General features: G+C 36.5%; 3 protein-coding genes across 7 annotated transcripts in view; all 3 read right to left on the reverse strand.

The window, feature by feature from the left end:
• Nucleotides 1–18: 18 nt before the first annotated feature.
• On the reverse strand, nt 19–7,629 carry gpr63 (G protein-coupled receptor 63). The gene is made up of 2 exons (XM_043218692.1): nt 7,162–7,629; nt 19–2,559 (listed from the first exon to the last, which is right to left on the reverse strand). The coding sequence occupies exon 2, from the start codon at nt 2,471–2,473 to the stop codon at nt 1,235–1,237; it is 1,239 nt and encodes a 412-aa protein (XP_043074627.1). The 5' UTR covers nt 2,474–2,559; nt 7,162–7,629; the 3' UTR covers nt 19–1,234.
• Nucleotides 7,630–8,506: 877 nt separating this feature from the next.
• On the reverse strand, nt 8,507–12,450 carry ndufaf4 (NADH:ubiquinone oxidoreductase complex assembly factor 4). 2 transcript variants are annotated; one of them, XM_043218646.1, is made up of 3 exons: nt 12,248–12,450; nt 11,490–11,566; nt 8,507–9,186 (listed from the first exon to the last, which is right to left on the reverse strand). In XM_043218646.1, the coding sequence occupies exons 1-3, from the start codon at nt 12,381–12,383 to the stop codon at nt 8,875–8,877; spliced, it is 525 nt and encodes a 174-aa protein (XP_043074581.1). In that variant the 5' UTR covers nt 12,384–12,450; the 3' UTR covers nt 8,507–8,874. The 2 variants fall into 2 exon arrangements, with proteins under 2 accessions (XP_043074581.1, XP_043074580.1); XM_043218645.1 differs by having other exon boundaries at nt 11,490–11,569.
• Nucleotides 12,451–14,007: 1,557 nt separating this feature from the next.
• Nucleotides 14,008–17,045, reverse strand: part of fynb (FYN proto-oncogene, Src family tyrosine kinase b) — a 52,756-nt gene continuing 49,718 nt past the window's right edge. For all 4 annotated transcript variants that reach the window (XM_043219034.1, XM_043219033.1, XM_043219031.1 and 1 more), the window contains one exon: nt 14,008–16,018. In XM_043219034.1, the coding sequence (XP_043074969.1) occupies nt 15,810–16,018 (209 nt within the window). In that variant the 3' untranslated portion in view covers nt 14,008–15,809. The remainder of the gene's footprint in view (nt 16,019–17,045) is intronic.

Genomic DNA, 17,045 nt, shown 5'->3' on the forward strand with positions numbered 1-17,045 from the left:
TGTATGTAACCACACAAATTCCATGAGATTTAATTTTATTCATTTCCATGATTTTATTCGCTTCAAGTCATGGAAATCACAATTTTAAAATTCACATTAAAAATCATGTATTTCCACAAAATCATCTACTGATCAGTTTGGAACATGCTTATACCTTTGTCAAATGCCTGTCCTTTTTTCCACAAAAAAAAAAAAAAATCATTAAAACAGAATAGCCGAGCAATCAACCAAATTAAATAGAAAATGGTTAAATTTAAAACAGAATCACAAAGTCAAGAAAAAACAAAACAAAACAATACAAACCAAAACATATACAGCACACAAAATCGATTTACATTCAAGGCATAAAACAGAAGATTGCACATTTTCACCAAATATAGCAGCACCTGACTGATTGAACAAACTTCTATTACAATCTAAATCCTAAAAAAAAACATTGTGCAATTAAAGTAGTTTAATGTACAGGCTCTGTAAACCGTCTCATCTGTACAATCTTTTACAGCTAATCTTTTACATCCAACCTGGTCTCATAAAAAAATATGTACCTCTGTGCACTTTTTGTGCAACACTTATCTTACTGCATGTTTGCAGCAGTTTCAAAGAGAAATTTCCACTAAGTGACACTAAAACACAGGTTTAATACATGACCCTGGCACATTTTTATTATGTTACATAAGTATTGCTGTGTTTTTAATATGTCGCTTTAGTTACACATACTCGATCATCAAACCATAAACCTACCTGATAGCGTTAACAAATGCAAAACTGATATCAAAAAGCATTTGTTGATGCAACCATGCCATTTCAACTGCCTTTTACACAGATTTATACTTTTGTAAAACAGTTTTACATGGGATTCGAACTGGAGTGTAAAGCTGAATATGTGTGATGCTAACGTTCAAAAGCACCAGTTTTCAAATGTCCCAGCATATTAATATTAAGTCATAACATTTGTGCAAAAATCATGTTTTATTAATCAAAACTGTGGAAATCTGTGTGAAAAGGAATAAAAGACCTAAGAGTTTTACTGCCTCTAGCGTTAATTTCTTTTGGAAACTGCAGCGATGAACTTATTGTTACGTATTTTGTGGCTCGCTAAAAAGTGCACCAAGGTAGGTTAATGCCATGAGACCAGGTAGAAAACATCCTGTGGTTCGAAGAATGACCAACCATATCACAGCTTGATAAGACTCTACCGTAAGAATTACAAAAGAAGCTTCTGAAGCATCTTCAACTACACCACAGATCGATGCTCCCCACACACATAAACAGCACTGGGACGGATACGTCTCTTGGTGTGGCCAGGCAGTTGTGGCAGGAACTTGAAGTACTTGGGCATCAGGTCAAGGCAGGCGTCACGGAACTTCTTGATTCTCCAGTAGTAGATGAGAGGATTTAGGGCTGACTTGAGGTAGCAGATCCACAGCAACCATGTGCTGATCTCAAAAAAGTTCTGCCGGTAGTAGAAGGCATGACTGAAGGTGGACAACAAGCTGTACGTAGCGAATGGAGCCCAGCATGCAGTGAAGACTGAGAACAGAATGAGGATCGTAGTGAAGGCACGTGTTTTGAAGCTCATGTCAACGTTCATCTGAAAGGGCCTCTGCAGACTCATCAGACCCAGCTTGCTGGCCTGGCTGAGGCACACTGAGTCAGGGTGGGAGTGGATGCGCAGCGCATTGTGCCTGAGCGTACTCAAGATGCCCATGAACGTGTAGAGCATCACCAGGAATGGTACAAAGAAGAACACCAGCATGATGAGCATCACGTAAGTGTGGTCGCTACGCTCAACCGTGTAGCCAAAAACACACTGCGGTGCTCTGGGAGGAATGTACAGGGCTGGATGGCCAATGGAAAGAGGGAAGGAAAAGCAGAAAGACAGAGACCATGAGACCGCAATCAACAATTTGGCCCTGCGTGGACTGAGTTTGTCCTGCTTTTGCACGATGATTAGGAAGCGGTCCACGCTTATGATCATCAAAATAGCCACTCCCTCCATCAGGAACATCCAGAAAAACATGGCCGAAATGCGACAAAATGCCTCTCCGAAGATCCAGCGCGTGGTAACCATTGTGACTAGCGCAAAGGGCATGTTGAGGACCGCTAACATCATATCGGCAAAGGCGAGGCTGGCCAGCAAGATGTTAATAGCGGAACGCATAGCGGCTCTCTGGTAAACCATGAGGCAGACCACCATGTTTCCGAGGAAGGCCAGCAGCAGCACGCAGATGATGACCAAGCCAAAGAACACCTGGAGGGGCAGGTTCAGGCCCTGAACAGGGTCCTGCCAACCGGTTGAAGGCGTGACATATTCCGATAGCGTCCGGAGCTCTAGCGAACCATTGACTTTTGCCGATGAATTGTCCATGGCTCTTGTAATTGTCCGTGGCTGGGTCAGCACCTTGGGCACGAGGTACAGGGTGGCGCTAGGCTGCCCTGAAGCCACAGGTGGACTAGTGGAGGAATAAAACATGCTTCTTTTTGCATTTACATGGTAAAGAGAGCATGCTCAGCCTCTCGGATAGTTCACTAGCACACATCTCAGCATGGGGGCAGAGCCTGTGGAAGCAGAAAAAAATTAATTAGGAAATCAGTGAGAATCATGTGACAATGTCATATAGAATCAATCAATCTAATGTGTAATGAACTACAGGGTAATAGTAAAAGGATGCTGTCAGCTGGCTGCAGGTTTACATATTAAAGAATAGAGACGAATTTGAGAAAGCCATTCCAAGAGAGCTTTGTTTTGGCAGAAACGTCCAGCTCGCAGTAGCGTCCGGCTGCTTTGTCTTGCTGACTCACTAGCAGTGTGAACCCTACTTGACAGTTAATATCAACAATGTGACAAAGTGAGTTTTTTTAGTCTTCTCTGGGCAATAGTCTCCAGTGTAGTCTGTACTTGGCTTTAAGTGTGTTGTTAACTTACTGCCTGACTAAATCCCAAAATATGCATTGGTTTGTATCAGGCATACATATGTTTTCCAATCATTGTACATTTAGCTCATATAGGCATCTAAAAGATGGCAACACTGCCCCGTTCCTTTATTGTACAGGAAACAGATGAGATGGTACAAAAACAAAAGATTGCTAGATTGGGTGGATCTCTGCCCAATTGGGTGGTTTTAAATTTGACTTAGGGTTCTGCAGATGGACGACAGTATCATTTATCGCTGACAGTCAAAGATATCACCTGATAGAGATAAAGAGGCTGATGCCTTTGATGCGAGCAAGATTATTATTGTTATATTAGGCTACTATTACCATCTAATTAATATAAGGGCTTATTTGTTCAACTATATTTCTTTACATTTATTATTTTAATAGGTTACACATTACAACTAGAGATGCACCAAAATGAAAATGAAGCCGAACAAAATGAAACACTGTACTGAAGGCTTAAGGCTGAATACTGAACACAGGTTTTTGCATTTTTACCCATATGTTTTGCTAATTTTTTCACCACTGAATAAATTAAATAGCCAAAATATTTAAAAAAAAAGAGCAATAAAACAAAACAATAAAAACTTGGGAAAATTATTTCTGAAAAATATTACAGATCCCAGTTTGAAGACTATGTGAGTGTTAATAAATGTATGAATATTAACATTATTAATAACAATAATAATAATAATAATAGTAATATTTTTCATCATCATCATCATCAACATTATTATTGTCTTACTTTTTATTTTAAAAATTGCATACCTAGCAGCTGACGTATAACGCTCTTTAAGCACAGAATTGGACTTTGACCCTTTTCAACAAGCAGATACACCTTGAGCTTGTGCAGCGCTGTTAAGCTACATGCAACTTGTGCACGTTTTAGAAAACATACATCAGTTTCAGTCATCAAACCAGCAAAAGCCCCACTTTTCTTCCTATCAGAGACATGAGATGCAGGGCTAAATGGTCTCTTGCAGTCAGTGCTTGTAATGATTGTAGTGTCTTTTTCAGACACTTTTAAATGCACTGGCAACATGTTTACTGCATTAGCGTGCGCCTATATTTGATCGCATCACTTTTCATCACTGTAAATTTCGCTCTCTTGTGAATTCTCTCAAGTGCCATTGGATTGTCATCTGAAAGACTGCGTTTTGACATTATAGTGTTCCCGTCGCTCCCAGGAGGTCTTCCCTCCAGGTACTGAGCAGACTCAGCTTCAGTGGGCAACCAGTCTTGAGCTGCTATGTTATGACTGTAGTTAATACACTTACTGCTTTTAGCCTTACCCTGGAGTTAGTTTCATAACTAGAGAGTGAACCAAAGAAAATAATTCAATAAATTAGCGCATTGATATGGTGTTTCAGCAATTTCCTAGGCTGACTATAGGACAATACGACTTTGGAGCATATCGATTGCAGGTGGGTGTACAAAATTTGGGACCAGTTTTTTACATTTTACAGGCAAATTGGTTAACAAACAAAACCAAAGTATGCATGTACTTCATCCAGTTAGTCATCATGAAGTTACCAAACACGAACTCAATTACAGAGTTGGCTGGTGCTCGTGTTGATGCTGATGATTCCATACTTTTAGCTTTTCTTAGACACTTTTATTAAAATGCGATACCAGGAAGACCTGTTTGTTCATGAATTATGTTTTTTAGTGCTAATGTTTTTGCACTAACTGCATTGCTTATTATTACAATAACTTATGCTGGGCAATTTTCCACCACAAACGTTTAGAAGTCAAAGGCTGTGTTCTAAATTAAATCTCCTGCCAACCTTTCATCTGAGACAGCCGTAAATGCTTAAGACAAATCTCAATATACAAAGCCCAGACTGATACATTCTTTTAAAAAGTCACACTGGACAAAATAACTACTTTTGTTTATAATCCAACAGTTAACCAACCCAGAAAGATTACGATTTACCTATGTAAACAATTAATTTTTACCATTTTACTCTTCCATTAATAATAAAAAAACGCTTTTTGACAAAACATACTTTTTGTGCTATAAGATTATTTTCTAATGTATATAAAATAAAAGTAAACAGAAGTGAAACAAGAAGTCAACTGCCTGGTACAACTGATTCCAAATAAATGAAAATTGTAACACTTATTTTTACAATGACCATTATATACTGTTCAGTTGTTTTCTGATTGTTCATCCAAAAAAAAAAAATAAATCATCCGTTCCTTCCACCCTTATTATGCAGAATGAGAGAATAAAGCAGTTTGCAAATATTACCACTTTAAAAATGCTGTAGTTTTATCCATGTTGTTCAGGAATATTTTTTGCTAACTCGGGGAAAAATGCACACACACACAGGTTTTTATGAAATGATAAACTAGTTTTTCCGCCTGATAAATAATTATTTGTGCTAATTAGTCTAACCAAACACAGCAGATGGACTGAATAAAAAAAAAAACTATTTCACTGACAGTAGATGGTTCTGATAGAGAAGCGAAATGCTGTTGAGCTGCACTACTTTATAAAAGGCATCACATGGAAGTTAAGATGAAAAGAAAACAGTCCGTTCCCTTCAGAAAAACTTGTTCTTTGAGCTTAGGAAGGTTAATATATGGACGTCCTACCAGGCTGTACTATTATTATTGTTCTCATTTTCTCGTGACATCAACATATATTGTTTCTCATGATTTTGACATAACGAAAGCGAGTTTAAAAATTAAATGTCTTCTTTTGTGTCCTGAACATTTGGGAGAATAAGTTGTGACAATTTGTTTTTGTATTAATGGGAGAATCATTTATTTCACTGTGTCTTTTTCCAAAACTGTAAGCAAAAAAATAAGCAGTAATCTGAATGGATAATTTGTAATTTGTGGTCACAACAGGAAAATAAAATTACAAATGAAAAGCATGATGAAACAAATCAGAATAAAGAGTTTTTAGTAGTTAATTTAACTAAAGCCTGATTGCAGTTGCCAAGCAACATAGGCACATTTATATAGAATACATAAAACACGGTTCATTCAATACAAAATTTAGTGTTAAAATCTTTTTCAGAATGCTACATTTAAAATGTTGCAGGCTAAAATAAAAGTCTGAACTTGTTTTCCAAAGATCGAGCCCAATTGACGGTGGACATTAATATATCCCTGGCTTAAAATGTAGGTTTTAACTACAGGAAAAAGAGAGCATATTGTCTTGCAACCTGTTAAAAGACTCCTCTAGAAAGGCATGGTCTAAATGTTTTCTAAGGTGCCACTCTGCCCAAATGCATCCAAGCAAAACAATGAGAAAAAGGCAATGGTGTTTAGACACTTTAATGCTAAAGATAGTCACCCACCCACACGCAAGCACCCATGCATACACGCACACAATAATCTTCACAAACACACACACACGCACACGTTGTCAAAAAACATAATTTAGTATGATTTATAAGCCATTTTCCTCATAGGAGCAAAAAAAATATTCACAGAACAGAAAAAAAAAAATCAGGTTTTACCAAATGCCGCCACAACATTTAGTTTATCTGGATTACATCACTCAAAATGTAGATGTTTGCACTGAAATGAACAGGCTTGTTTAAAAGCACAAGTCAAACTGACATGGAAAGCATTTTGTAGACTAGAGACAATCAGTTGTACAGTATAAGCCAAAACCATAGTGACAGCAGAGACAATCTCACATGGTCATCTATACTGAATAGTTGTGGATCCTAGCAACAGGAATAAAATTATTAAGTGTCTCTTCATCTATGCTTGGAGAATGTTTCCAATCCATTCTGAACCACAATCGCTTCGAGAGGCCTTAACAGTAGTCTGTTGATGCTCGGAACCTAGAAAATGTCTCTATTTCTAAAATCATGCAGAAAAGGCCTGGGCTAGAAGATGATACTAAAATATAAAGCTCGTTGAATTCCAGGGAATTATGGACCAAAGACTTGTCAGATGAACAGGTTAAAGAAAAACTGGGTGAAATAGCTATAAGCTATAATCAAATCTTACGAATTGATTTTTGCTGCACTGATATCATATTTATGCAGTGAAAATAGTCCATAATTTAATAAAGAAATATTTATTTTTAGATTTAAAAATTACATTTATTTAATTCATAAATATCCCTCAAAACAGATCTGCAAGATTCACCTTGAAAGTAGATCAACTGATTTAAAATGGAGGAAAATGTAGAGAACATAACAATGATATTTATCTTGTTTTCTAAACAAAATAATTAAATAAGCTGGTGTTTACCTTGATTCTCCTCTGTGGCTTTTTTTAAATATATGATGCGGCATCAGTCACATCATTATACGCTTAGATTCAGATACACATCCTTCTCTCATCCAGATGTTTGAAGCTCCGACATCCCACATATCCACGAAAATACGCGTCCATCCGTGAGATCTATTTCTTCGAGTAAAAGGAATAAAACCCGGCTGGCACGGCTTCGGTCGAAAAACACTAAACGTGTATAAAACATTTACGAAAACATTAGAGTTTTGCCCTATTTGGGGACGTGAATCAATCTGTAAACTCCTGCTGCAAAATAGACGAAAAATATAAAAACCCTGTTGCAAAAAACCTGAGCTAAAAAGACTTAACACATAGCTGTTTTATCGAGTGCGAACGCTATTTTTAAACGGAGAAGAATACATGATACATTTTGTACCCGCTTCTCGTTTCGCAAATGCATCCCAAACACACCGTGTCGCTCGTGCTGTCCGCATTCACCGAGTTCCGCGTCACTCGGAGTCAACCAATTACATTTCAGTGCCGGATTTGATTTACACACCACTGACCAATGAAAATGCAGGATTTGCCAGTAGGCGTTTTCATTGTGGCCAATCATCGATGTCGATGCAGCTGCGTTTGGTTGCGAACAAATCAACTGACTGTTGTAGTTCTGCGGTCAGCAGTGAGATTGAAATATAAAACGCAATGAAATAAACAGAACTTGGACTGTAAAGTTTTGGTATAGTGAAAAATCAAATGAACTGTTTTGAAACTTCGAATGAACTAAACCCAATAATTCACTCGAACTGCGCACGTTGAGGACATCTACTGGTTCAAGCGTTTAAATGCAACCGAATCACTACACAATTGAATTTGTGTCCGGGAGAGACAACATTTATATCTCTAAGATATAAATAAAAATGGCCCATGTTTCTCCTATTAAACTAATACGTGATGCATCTGAAACGATTCATTATATAAAATATTCATTATATAATTCACAGTAAACCACAAAGTCCAAAAAATTACACAAAATGAATTCAAAAATCACATCACATTGATGAAAACATCTGGGAGGGCAAAGTACTGACAAAAAAAAAAAAAAAAAAAAATATTCAAGAGGCAAACGGCAAAGAGTAACTGTGTAAGTGTGACTCTGAATCACAAAACCAGTATCAAAAACTGTATAATCTGGATCAAAAACAGCCAGTATATTTGTATAACAAAACATTGTATGGGTCATTCCCCAGGATATTAAGTAAAATCATGTTTGGTACGTATATTTTTGTACATTTCCTATGACAAATATATCAAAACTAAGATTTCAGATTTTAGTTGCGTCTCATTGAGTACACTGAATCAATTTGACCAATGCAAGGACAACTGATTTATTGTCAGTAAAAACAGATGCAAACTACAGTGTTCACATAAAAAAAGGAAGCATTTCTGAACCAGTTTCTTCATATTAATTGAAAATTATAACCTGTACTGATGTTTTGAAGCAGAAATTGATTTGGCTGACAAGATTTTTCCTCTTAGTTAAGTTATTGCTACAATACATGTTGGGATATGCAATACTTTAAATGAGACAAAAATGAATAAATAATTATGACAGGGCCTTCAAAAACAAATAATACAAACACACTACAAGCGACGGTCATAACACACGTATTTAGATACTGTGGCGTTTCAGAGACGGCTCGAGTCTGTTTGCGACACTGTTCATATGTGCTAAGAATCAATCCGCTTAGTCTCCTCTGTTTTTGGTGGAATGATTATGACGTCAAAGGGAAAAAAGAATTCTGTCAGCGCTTTGGCATCTTTTGGGTCTAGAGAGTACTCCTCTGCCAGCTTCTCTGGAGTCCATGTTTTAGGCAAGAGTTTGTGATTGTTCAGTGCAGTTAACGCTTCCACAAGTGAAATTTTGCCTTTCGGCACAACAGTGATGTCACAGAAACCATAGGGGGCACTCGGTAGACTATGCTTCAGCGCCCTTTGCTGCGTCTCCTCCTCGACCTTCTTAACCTCTGGAAGTGCTTCGTCCTGTAGCACACAAAGCACAAAGAATCAGCCACACCAATAGAGGGCAGTGCACACCATCTCTTTTTAAACTCGGCAATTTAAAGCAAACAGCACAATTATCTACCTGGTCTCACGGCATATACACACCTTAATGAACTTTTTAACGAAATAAGTACCAACAAGTACATATTACTGCATTTTTCAAAAGAAATTAACACTTACATGCAGTAACGCTCCGAAACCTTTTATTCCTTTTCACAACAATTTACAGAGCTTACAATAAAGCATACATTTTTTTTAGACAATTGCTTTAAATATATCATGTTATGGCGTATTAGACAATATTAATATGCTGGGATATTTGAAAACTGATGCTTTTGAACGTTAGCATCACACTTATCCAGCGTCATATCTACAGGTTTTCATAGACAGCAGGTTTGTTCGGTAGCTCACGGAGTACAGAGACGTTCTTAAGAGGCGAGGAGCTCCGGTTCCAATCCCGTGTAACTACGGTTCGACAAAACTGTTCAAATATGTGTAAAAGGAAGTAACATGATCAAACACATTTTTATATCAGCTTTGCATTTGTTAACAGTATCGGGTAGGCAACAGTCCACGGACATTTTAATTCTGAATCGCCGCAATACATACTTCATACATACTATCAACGTAATAAAAATGTGCCAGGTTCACATATTAACCCTGTGTTTTAGCGCCACTCATTGGGCATTTCTCTTTGAAACTGCAGCGAAAAGGTCAGTAAGGTAAGAGCACAGGGGTACATATTTTTATGAGACCAGGTTGAAAATGATTCATAGACAGTGCTGTTAAATTTTAAACGTAATGCATTACAATATTGTGCTGCTCCTTAAAAAAAATAGCTAATTGCCGGCTTAGTTTTTATTGAAAGTAATTGCATTCCATTACTTTTGCATTACTACTACTACTCATCTGAGCTGCCATATTTTTGGCAAACGTAAAAATTTGTACAAACTTGAGTGTAATAAACCTTAGGGCTGAAGGAAATGAGAGAGCACAGCTCAAATAAACCTACTGGCTGTGGTTACATTAAGATTAAGACGCACGAGAAAAGAAGGTTCTCCATCATGAATAGTGTTGGGGAAAGTTACTTTTGAAAGTAATGCATCAAAGTTACTCGCTTAAAAAAAGCAAATAACCGCATTACATTTTATGGAAAGTGTTGTGTAACGTTACTTTTGCATTACTTTTTCTTATACGGGATAGGTTAGCTTGTATACTTTTAATATAAAAAGTTATTTTTCACATCCTTTCATACCAAAAGTGAAATGAATAGGTTATTAGTATGGTTGAATTGCATCGTCAAAGGTCACATTTATACAGCCTACTGATTTATAAGAATCGACTGCAGTGCAATCCGTTTTGCAGTAAGCCACATATGCATGTTACGTATGGCATTTCAAGAGGATAATCAAGCGCAAAAAGACTTGGATCACATATACACACACCTTTTGCATTTCCCCTAAACATAGAGACCAGCTCTAGGAGTCTAATGCATAAAAAGAATTCAGAAATGTCATATTTGTGATGATTGTCAATACATACAGTTAAGAATCTAAATCATTTATTTCCCTTCCAGGCAATTGAGCCACAGTGACACTTCAAACATCTTTGACATGACATTAACTAGTGACACCACGCTTAAGTATTTTAAGCAATTCTTCTATCATCCCTACTCGGTATCGAGTTACAAAATGAACATCCACCAAGCACCAAATGCAGGTACTTTTCTATTTCGCCTGCAAATTTCACAGTACACAGCATTTGAAAATTGCCACAGAAGAAACTGAAGTAGGGAAAATGCACGACCTAAGGTGTCCGAAGCACAAGAGCACTTTAAATGAAAACGCTTCAAAGAGGCTCAGGAGAACGTGGGCGGCTGCCGCAGGTGCTGCCCGACTGCTCGCGTCGTTTAATGCATCTGAGATATGCATTACATATTTTAGCGTTATAAGTATATACTTTGTACATGTTATGAATTGAAAGTCAAGTGCTCATTTGCATCATGCAAAAACATAAAACATGAATCAACCGCATAGAGCGCACCAGAGAAAAAAGCTAAATGTTTTTTTTCTCTAATAAACATTGGACAACTATGTTTTATTCTTTATAACTATGCACTTGATCTGTTTTAAGGAATTTTGCTTTGCAATTGCTGGTGAAATCTGAAGCAATTTATTAAAAGGCAACCAAATAAATGCGCGAATTATTGCGTCTTGTTGATACCACAGTGATTGCTGCAAACTTTAATTGGTCTGTATGTCAAAAGATTCAAAATTTCAAACCTGAGGAACTGGATCTTTAGACTCCACATACACATCCTTCAGCATTGACAGCAGCGAATCATTCTTCTTGTTGATCTCTTCTGTCGCAGAAACACAGGCCCATGTCAGATCATGCAAAGAGTGTGCAACATGCAGCTTTCATTTGGATTTAATTCACTGCCAAAAGGGGGACGTGCTCTTTTAAAGGGTCTGGCTTTTGGCACAGCTATCTATGGACATCTCCTCATCCACATCAAAGTGCAAGGGCATTGAGAAACAAGTTTAAAATCTAACACACATGGCCACGTTATGATACAAAATAATGTAGACAATAAATATAAAAATGAAATCTGCATTACAGTGTGCTTATTTATAGTGTTTCTTTCACATTCTTCACTTCGATAGACTGTTTTATGAAAGCATGATCGACTATTAATAATAGTGTTTTGTCTCAATATTCAAGGACACAAATAAAAAAAGGAGAGATAGCACAGCTTCCGTTACAGTTAGGCTACTGTCACGACAAACAGATTTGTTGTCACTGGACTATTCAAACCTCTTCAGTTAGATTTTTATGTTTGTGGTTTATTAACAAGATGACATAAATTTGAATTAAAATGTCAAAGAAGGAAATACATTTGCTCTCCTCGCTCTGATAAACCACATTCACAAGCCACGGGCTATTTCTTCTAAAAGACACGAGGTATGATCCTTCACCACTAGAAAGTTCTTCATGATGTAATGTCAGTTATCTAGCCGGCTCTGACACGCTTTCTCACCCGCAATGTCTTCTTGTGGAATACCGATTGGTGCTGAATGCCGTGGCGCTGCTTTAGATTTTGTCTTGCTTATTTCTCGGTGAGCGCGATTCTCTATATTGAAGTTTCTAAACAGGCGTGTAACTCTTGAGCCCATGTCTGAAATCTCTACACAGAGGCAAGTATAGGTCTCCGCGGGCAACGTAATGGGAGGTAGAGGACAATCCTCTTCTTCTGTTAAAGATACCAATAGGCGTTGACCGCTCTTTACTGCCCCCGACTGGCCGCTTGTCGCCAAGATTTGTTTGTCGTTTCTTACAATAAAATATTTTAAATATATGATGTATAAAACAAATATCTATAAGAGGTATCATACAAATATGATGCATATAACAACCTATAAGACATAGAAAAGGCATATAGTTATTATATTATTAATTATTAAATGAACTGCTACCTCACGTCACCCCAATCTTGACACATACAAAATATACGTTTAGATGTTTGATTAATATAAAACAGTTCTTTATAACTCCCAATATCAAAGTGTCAGACATGCTGCTTGATGATAAACTGCTGTATAGTTAAGTTTTCACACATTTCCAGATTAACAGTTTCTCTGAATTCTTTAAAAGAATTCATTAAAAGAATAAATTGACTATTTTGACAATGTTTTTGATACTTTTCTGGACCTAGACAGTGTTCATTACTTGGCAGTTAATGGGCCAGAAACAGTTGCCTCCCCATATTCATCCAAAATATTTTAAATTGTGTTCTGAAGACAACGCTTTTATGGGTTTGGAACGGCATGGGGGTAAATGATTAATGACAACATTTTCAATTTGGGATGGAGTAACCCTTTAAATGTTCTTTTCACATAGGCTAATAACAGTTGTGTTACTAGCTTAAGTCATTAGGGTCCAATTTTTATATAGGGTAAGATTTATATATTATCTGAAAGCTTTCCATTGATGTATATGGTTAGAATTTGACAATATTTGGCTATTTAGATATTTCAAATTTGGAATCTGAGGACGCAAATATGTCCAAATAAAGTTCTTATTAATGCATATATTAATAAAATATTAAGTTGTTGTATAATAATGGTAGGGAATTTACAAAATATCTTCATGCAGAATGATATTTGCTTTGATTTTTTTTTTCATATAATGTTGAATATTGATACAAATATACCTGTGCTACTTATAGGTTTTGTAGTCTAGGGTCACATATTGTCATGATGAATCACAATTTTTTTTCTCATAACGTAAGGTTAGGGTATACAGTAATTATGCATAATTTATTGTAATATGTAACAAAGACACTGTAAAATAAAGTGTTACCCTTTATAGTCACATCTTTTGCCAATCAATAGTAAATATGACCAAAGCTTTATTCAGATCTTTTATATATTTCCTAAGCATCGTAGAGTGGCATCTACGGTAATGATAACACTTTTGTTTCTTTTCCTTGGAGTTTTTAGCAGGTCTTTTCTGACAGGTCTCTAATAAATATACTTTTTAAGTTTTTAAAAAAGACTGTATGGTAATACAGTTGTGTTGACAAATAGGTATACAATGAGTTTTTAACTTATTTTCTGTTGAGTTCAGTACACTACCAATGGCAAAAATAAGCACAGAGCACAGAAAATTCTTGCTCAGAGACATAGTGTGAATGCTGCAGTCTGTAAAAATATGAGAAATAAATATGCAGCTCGAAACCGCCTTAAGTTTTTATAGAGGGTATTTAACTGGTAATAATAAAGAGGAGTAAAGCTTGTAAAGAGTGTAAAATATTGTATTTTTTATTTCCAAATGGGAAATGTTAACAAAATGGCATGTTAAAAAAATGGGAATGGCAATTTTGAGGTGATAACTGGCACATACAATACTGTTAAAATGCAGGTGAGGGGTTTTAAAGACATTCTGATGAGCACTATACAAACCAACAAAGGAAAAGGTACTTTGGAGTGTTCCCTTGACCCCAATCTAAGCAGTTCCATATAGATTTATGCTATAAAATACGCTGAAAGAAATATATTTTAAAAGTGTTCTCCATGGAGAACAGAATTATCGGCACATGAGGATAAGGACCAGTTGTCGTGGAGGGCAAACAGAACCTGATTCGATTCCAACGAGGCCGTGTCCAAAACCAAAGACATCTGCTTTGCTTACTTGCCGCCGTCAATGACTTAACAAGCCACATTTCTAAAAAAATGTCAATTTTGTTAAGTCTAGATATCAAGAACAAATTCAAGAGAACGTATCCTCAGAACGACAACTCTGTACATTACTTAGACCTAAAAACCAGTACCTTCATTTTAGTATAAATTAATTATTACATATTACTACTTTAAGATACAAAAACAATACCTTTTAGAGCAACAAGGCTCTTTTAAGGATACTGCCATAGTGACATGCTGTTGTACCCCAAAAATGTGGAAATGTATATTTTTTCTGACAATAGCCTACAAAGCTACCTTTGACTTATTCTGCAAAGTTTTTCTCCACCATGAAAGTTGTTGACCTAAAAGAGAAAACCGATCATTTTCTGAAATGTTTGCTTGCATTACCTCTTAAGTGTAAAGTATGTTTCAAACCCTAGAAAACAGGATGTTGAATTCAAACATTTCTTGGTAACTTTTGAATACCGAATACAAGTCTTTTAGGCTTTGGACACAGCCTAAGCATGGGGTAAATCAAATCAAATCAAAAAACAAAACTAAACAAAACAAAACGTCCATACTTAATAGCTGGAAAACTAAACACAATGCACAGTTCTCTGTATGGCAGTCCTTAACATTTGGCTAGAAACACAAAAATGTACAATATTTTTAAAATAAAATATTTTTTTTCATTTGGACAGGATGTCAATTCTATTTAGTATCTTAAGCAATGTAAAGCAAATAAAAAAATAATTTAAAAAAATTGTTAGAAATCAATTTCCTCTGCAGGTTAAAATATTTTAAAACCACTAAAATAATAAAGACTTTTTTATTTCTTCACTGAATTTTTATTGCTCCATTTGGAACGTGATCTCGTCAGCAGAGGAAAAAATGAATAAAACACAAACATTGTCAAATTCAACTCTTGTTTTATGCTTTGACACGCGCCTAAACTCTTCATAGGTGACTGCCTTCATGTAGAACGGGTTCCTCAATGGAAACAAAACAGTTTCTTTAAAGCAACACAAAAACATGAGCAGAGATAAGAAAACAAAAAACCTGAATGAAAATAAACCTTAAACAAGCATCTCGTATTTACACTGAATACAGGCATCATTTCATATCGTTATAATGGTTATGGCCATAACTCAGAATAAAAGCCTTTCAACGTCCTCCCACTTTAAACTTTACCCATGATTCCCCCATTCACCTCCCCAGCCCGTTCGTGTTTACACCCCTCAAGATGAAAGTCTGTGCAGTCACTTCAGTCTTCAGCCGACTAGGGTGTGTGGAGCCGCAGGGGAATAACAGGAGCTTAGGTGAACTCATGAAGTTGTACAGGCCTCCGGTCAGAAGGAGTCGATGCCACTTGAGATGGCCCAGGGAGGATGAGATCGGGGTGAGTCCAGGAGGCTGGGTTTAGAGGTTGTCTCCGGGCTGATATTGAGGTTCGGTTGCGGTGAAGTAATCCTCGAGGAAGGCCTGCAGGTACTCAAAGGTGGGCCGCTCTTCTGCGTCTTTCTTCCAGCACTGAACCATCAGCTCGTGAAGAGAGCTCGGGCAGTCCTGGGGACACGGCATCCGGTAGCCACGTTCCACTTGTTCCAGTACCTCTCTGTTGTTCATCCCTAGCAAAAATCAAGAGTTTTAGCACAACAACGCATCTTAGAGATTTCATGGCTGCCATCTAGGAAGACAAAGCTATAAAGATGTTTCTTTAAGCAGGTTCAAGGTGTACTGTCCAAATCTGATCAAACTCATTTGCCTATCTCTATTTAGTAATTGTGAAGACCTTTATTAGCTTGTTCTTGAAAATTAACATTTGATAAATATATATTGTTACTGATAAGTCATTTCAGCTTCTATTTCTTCATTTGGAAATTTCAGGGTTTCTCTCTCAGTAAACAAACACTAAGCTACTAGGTACCAATTCTCACTATTAACTAGTTGTTTATTAGCACACATATTACAAGCATATTGGCTGATTTAATTATCACTTATAAAACACACATTAATGTCTTATTCTGCATGATGTTTTTAAGATCCTTTAATCCCCAAACCTAAGCTTAACAATTATCTTACTATTAATAAGCAGCAGTTCAGGAGTCAAAAGTAATAGTCACAGGAACAGTTCACCCAAAAATGAAAATTCTATCATCATTTCTTTCTTTGTTCTGCACAAAGAAAGATATTTTGAAGAAAGTTTGCAACCAGGCCTTTTTGAGTCACCATTGACTTCCATAGTATTTGTTTTTCTACTAAGGAAGTCAATGGTGACCAAAACACGATGACAGAATTTTCCTTTTTCTTATAGTGACAAGTTACCCACAAACTGTGACCTGGTAACTATTATTATTTTTGTAATGTATTTACGTAACTCATGATACTCGTTCCAGTAAATCTCATTCAAGGAAGTCATTGTAGCATCGTCTAATCTGTGAATGAACTGATTCTTTTTCATGAACCCTTTAAATTGATTTGCAAGTCATTCTGAATGATAAGGCAATCTTTGAAGGATTAATTTGCGATTCACTTTAACAATTCACTTATTGAGTGAACGGGTCAGAGTGAGTCTTTGAGAAATTTTCATAAAATTTGCATCATATGAAGTTCTATATAAATAAACCAGAATCGAACCTAACTGATTGTAAATAA

The sequence above is a fragment of the Puntigrus tetrazona genome, chromosome 20 (assembly GCF_018831695.1).
Source record: "Puntigrus tetrazona isolate hp1 chromosome 20, ASM1883169v1, whole genome shotgun sequence".
NCBI classification, from domain to species: domain Eukaryota; kingdom Metazoa; phylum Chordata; class Actinopteri; order Cypriniformes; family Cyprinidae; genus Puntigrus; species Puntigrus tetrazona.

Excerpts from the sequence above, each read along its gene's own strand:
- gpr63 (XM_043218692.1), bottom strand. The coding sequence starts at position 2,473 with ATGTTTTATTCCTCCACTAGTCCACCTGTGGCTTCAGGGCAGCCTAGC.
- ndufaf4 (XM_043218645.1), bottom strand. The coding sequence starts at position 12,383 with ATGGGCTCAAGAGTTACACGCCTGTTTAGAAACTTCAATATAGAGAAT. Across the intron at positions 11,570-12,247 it reads TCCACAAGAAGACATTGCGG|AAGAGATCAACAAGAAGAAT; the intron begins GTGAGAAAGCGT and ends TTTCTGCGACAG. Across the intron at positions 9,187-11,489 it reads CTAAAGATCCAGTTCCTCAG|GACGAAGCACTTCCAGAGGT; the intron begins GTTTGAAATTTT and ends TGTGTGCTACAG.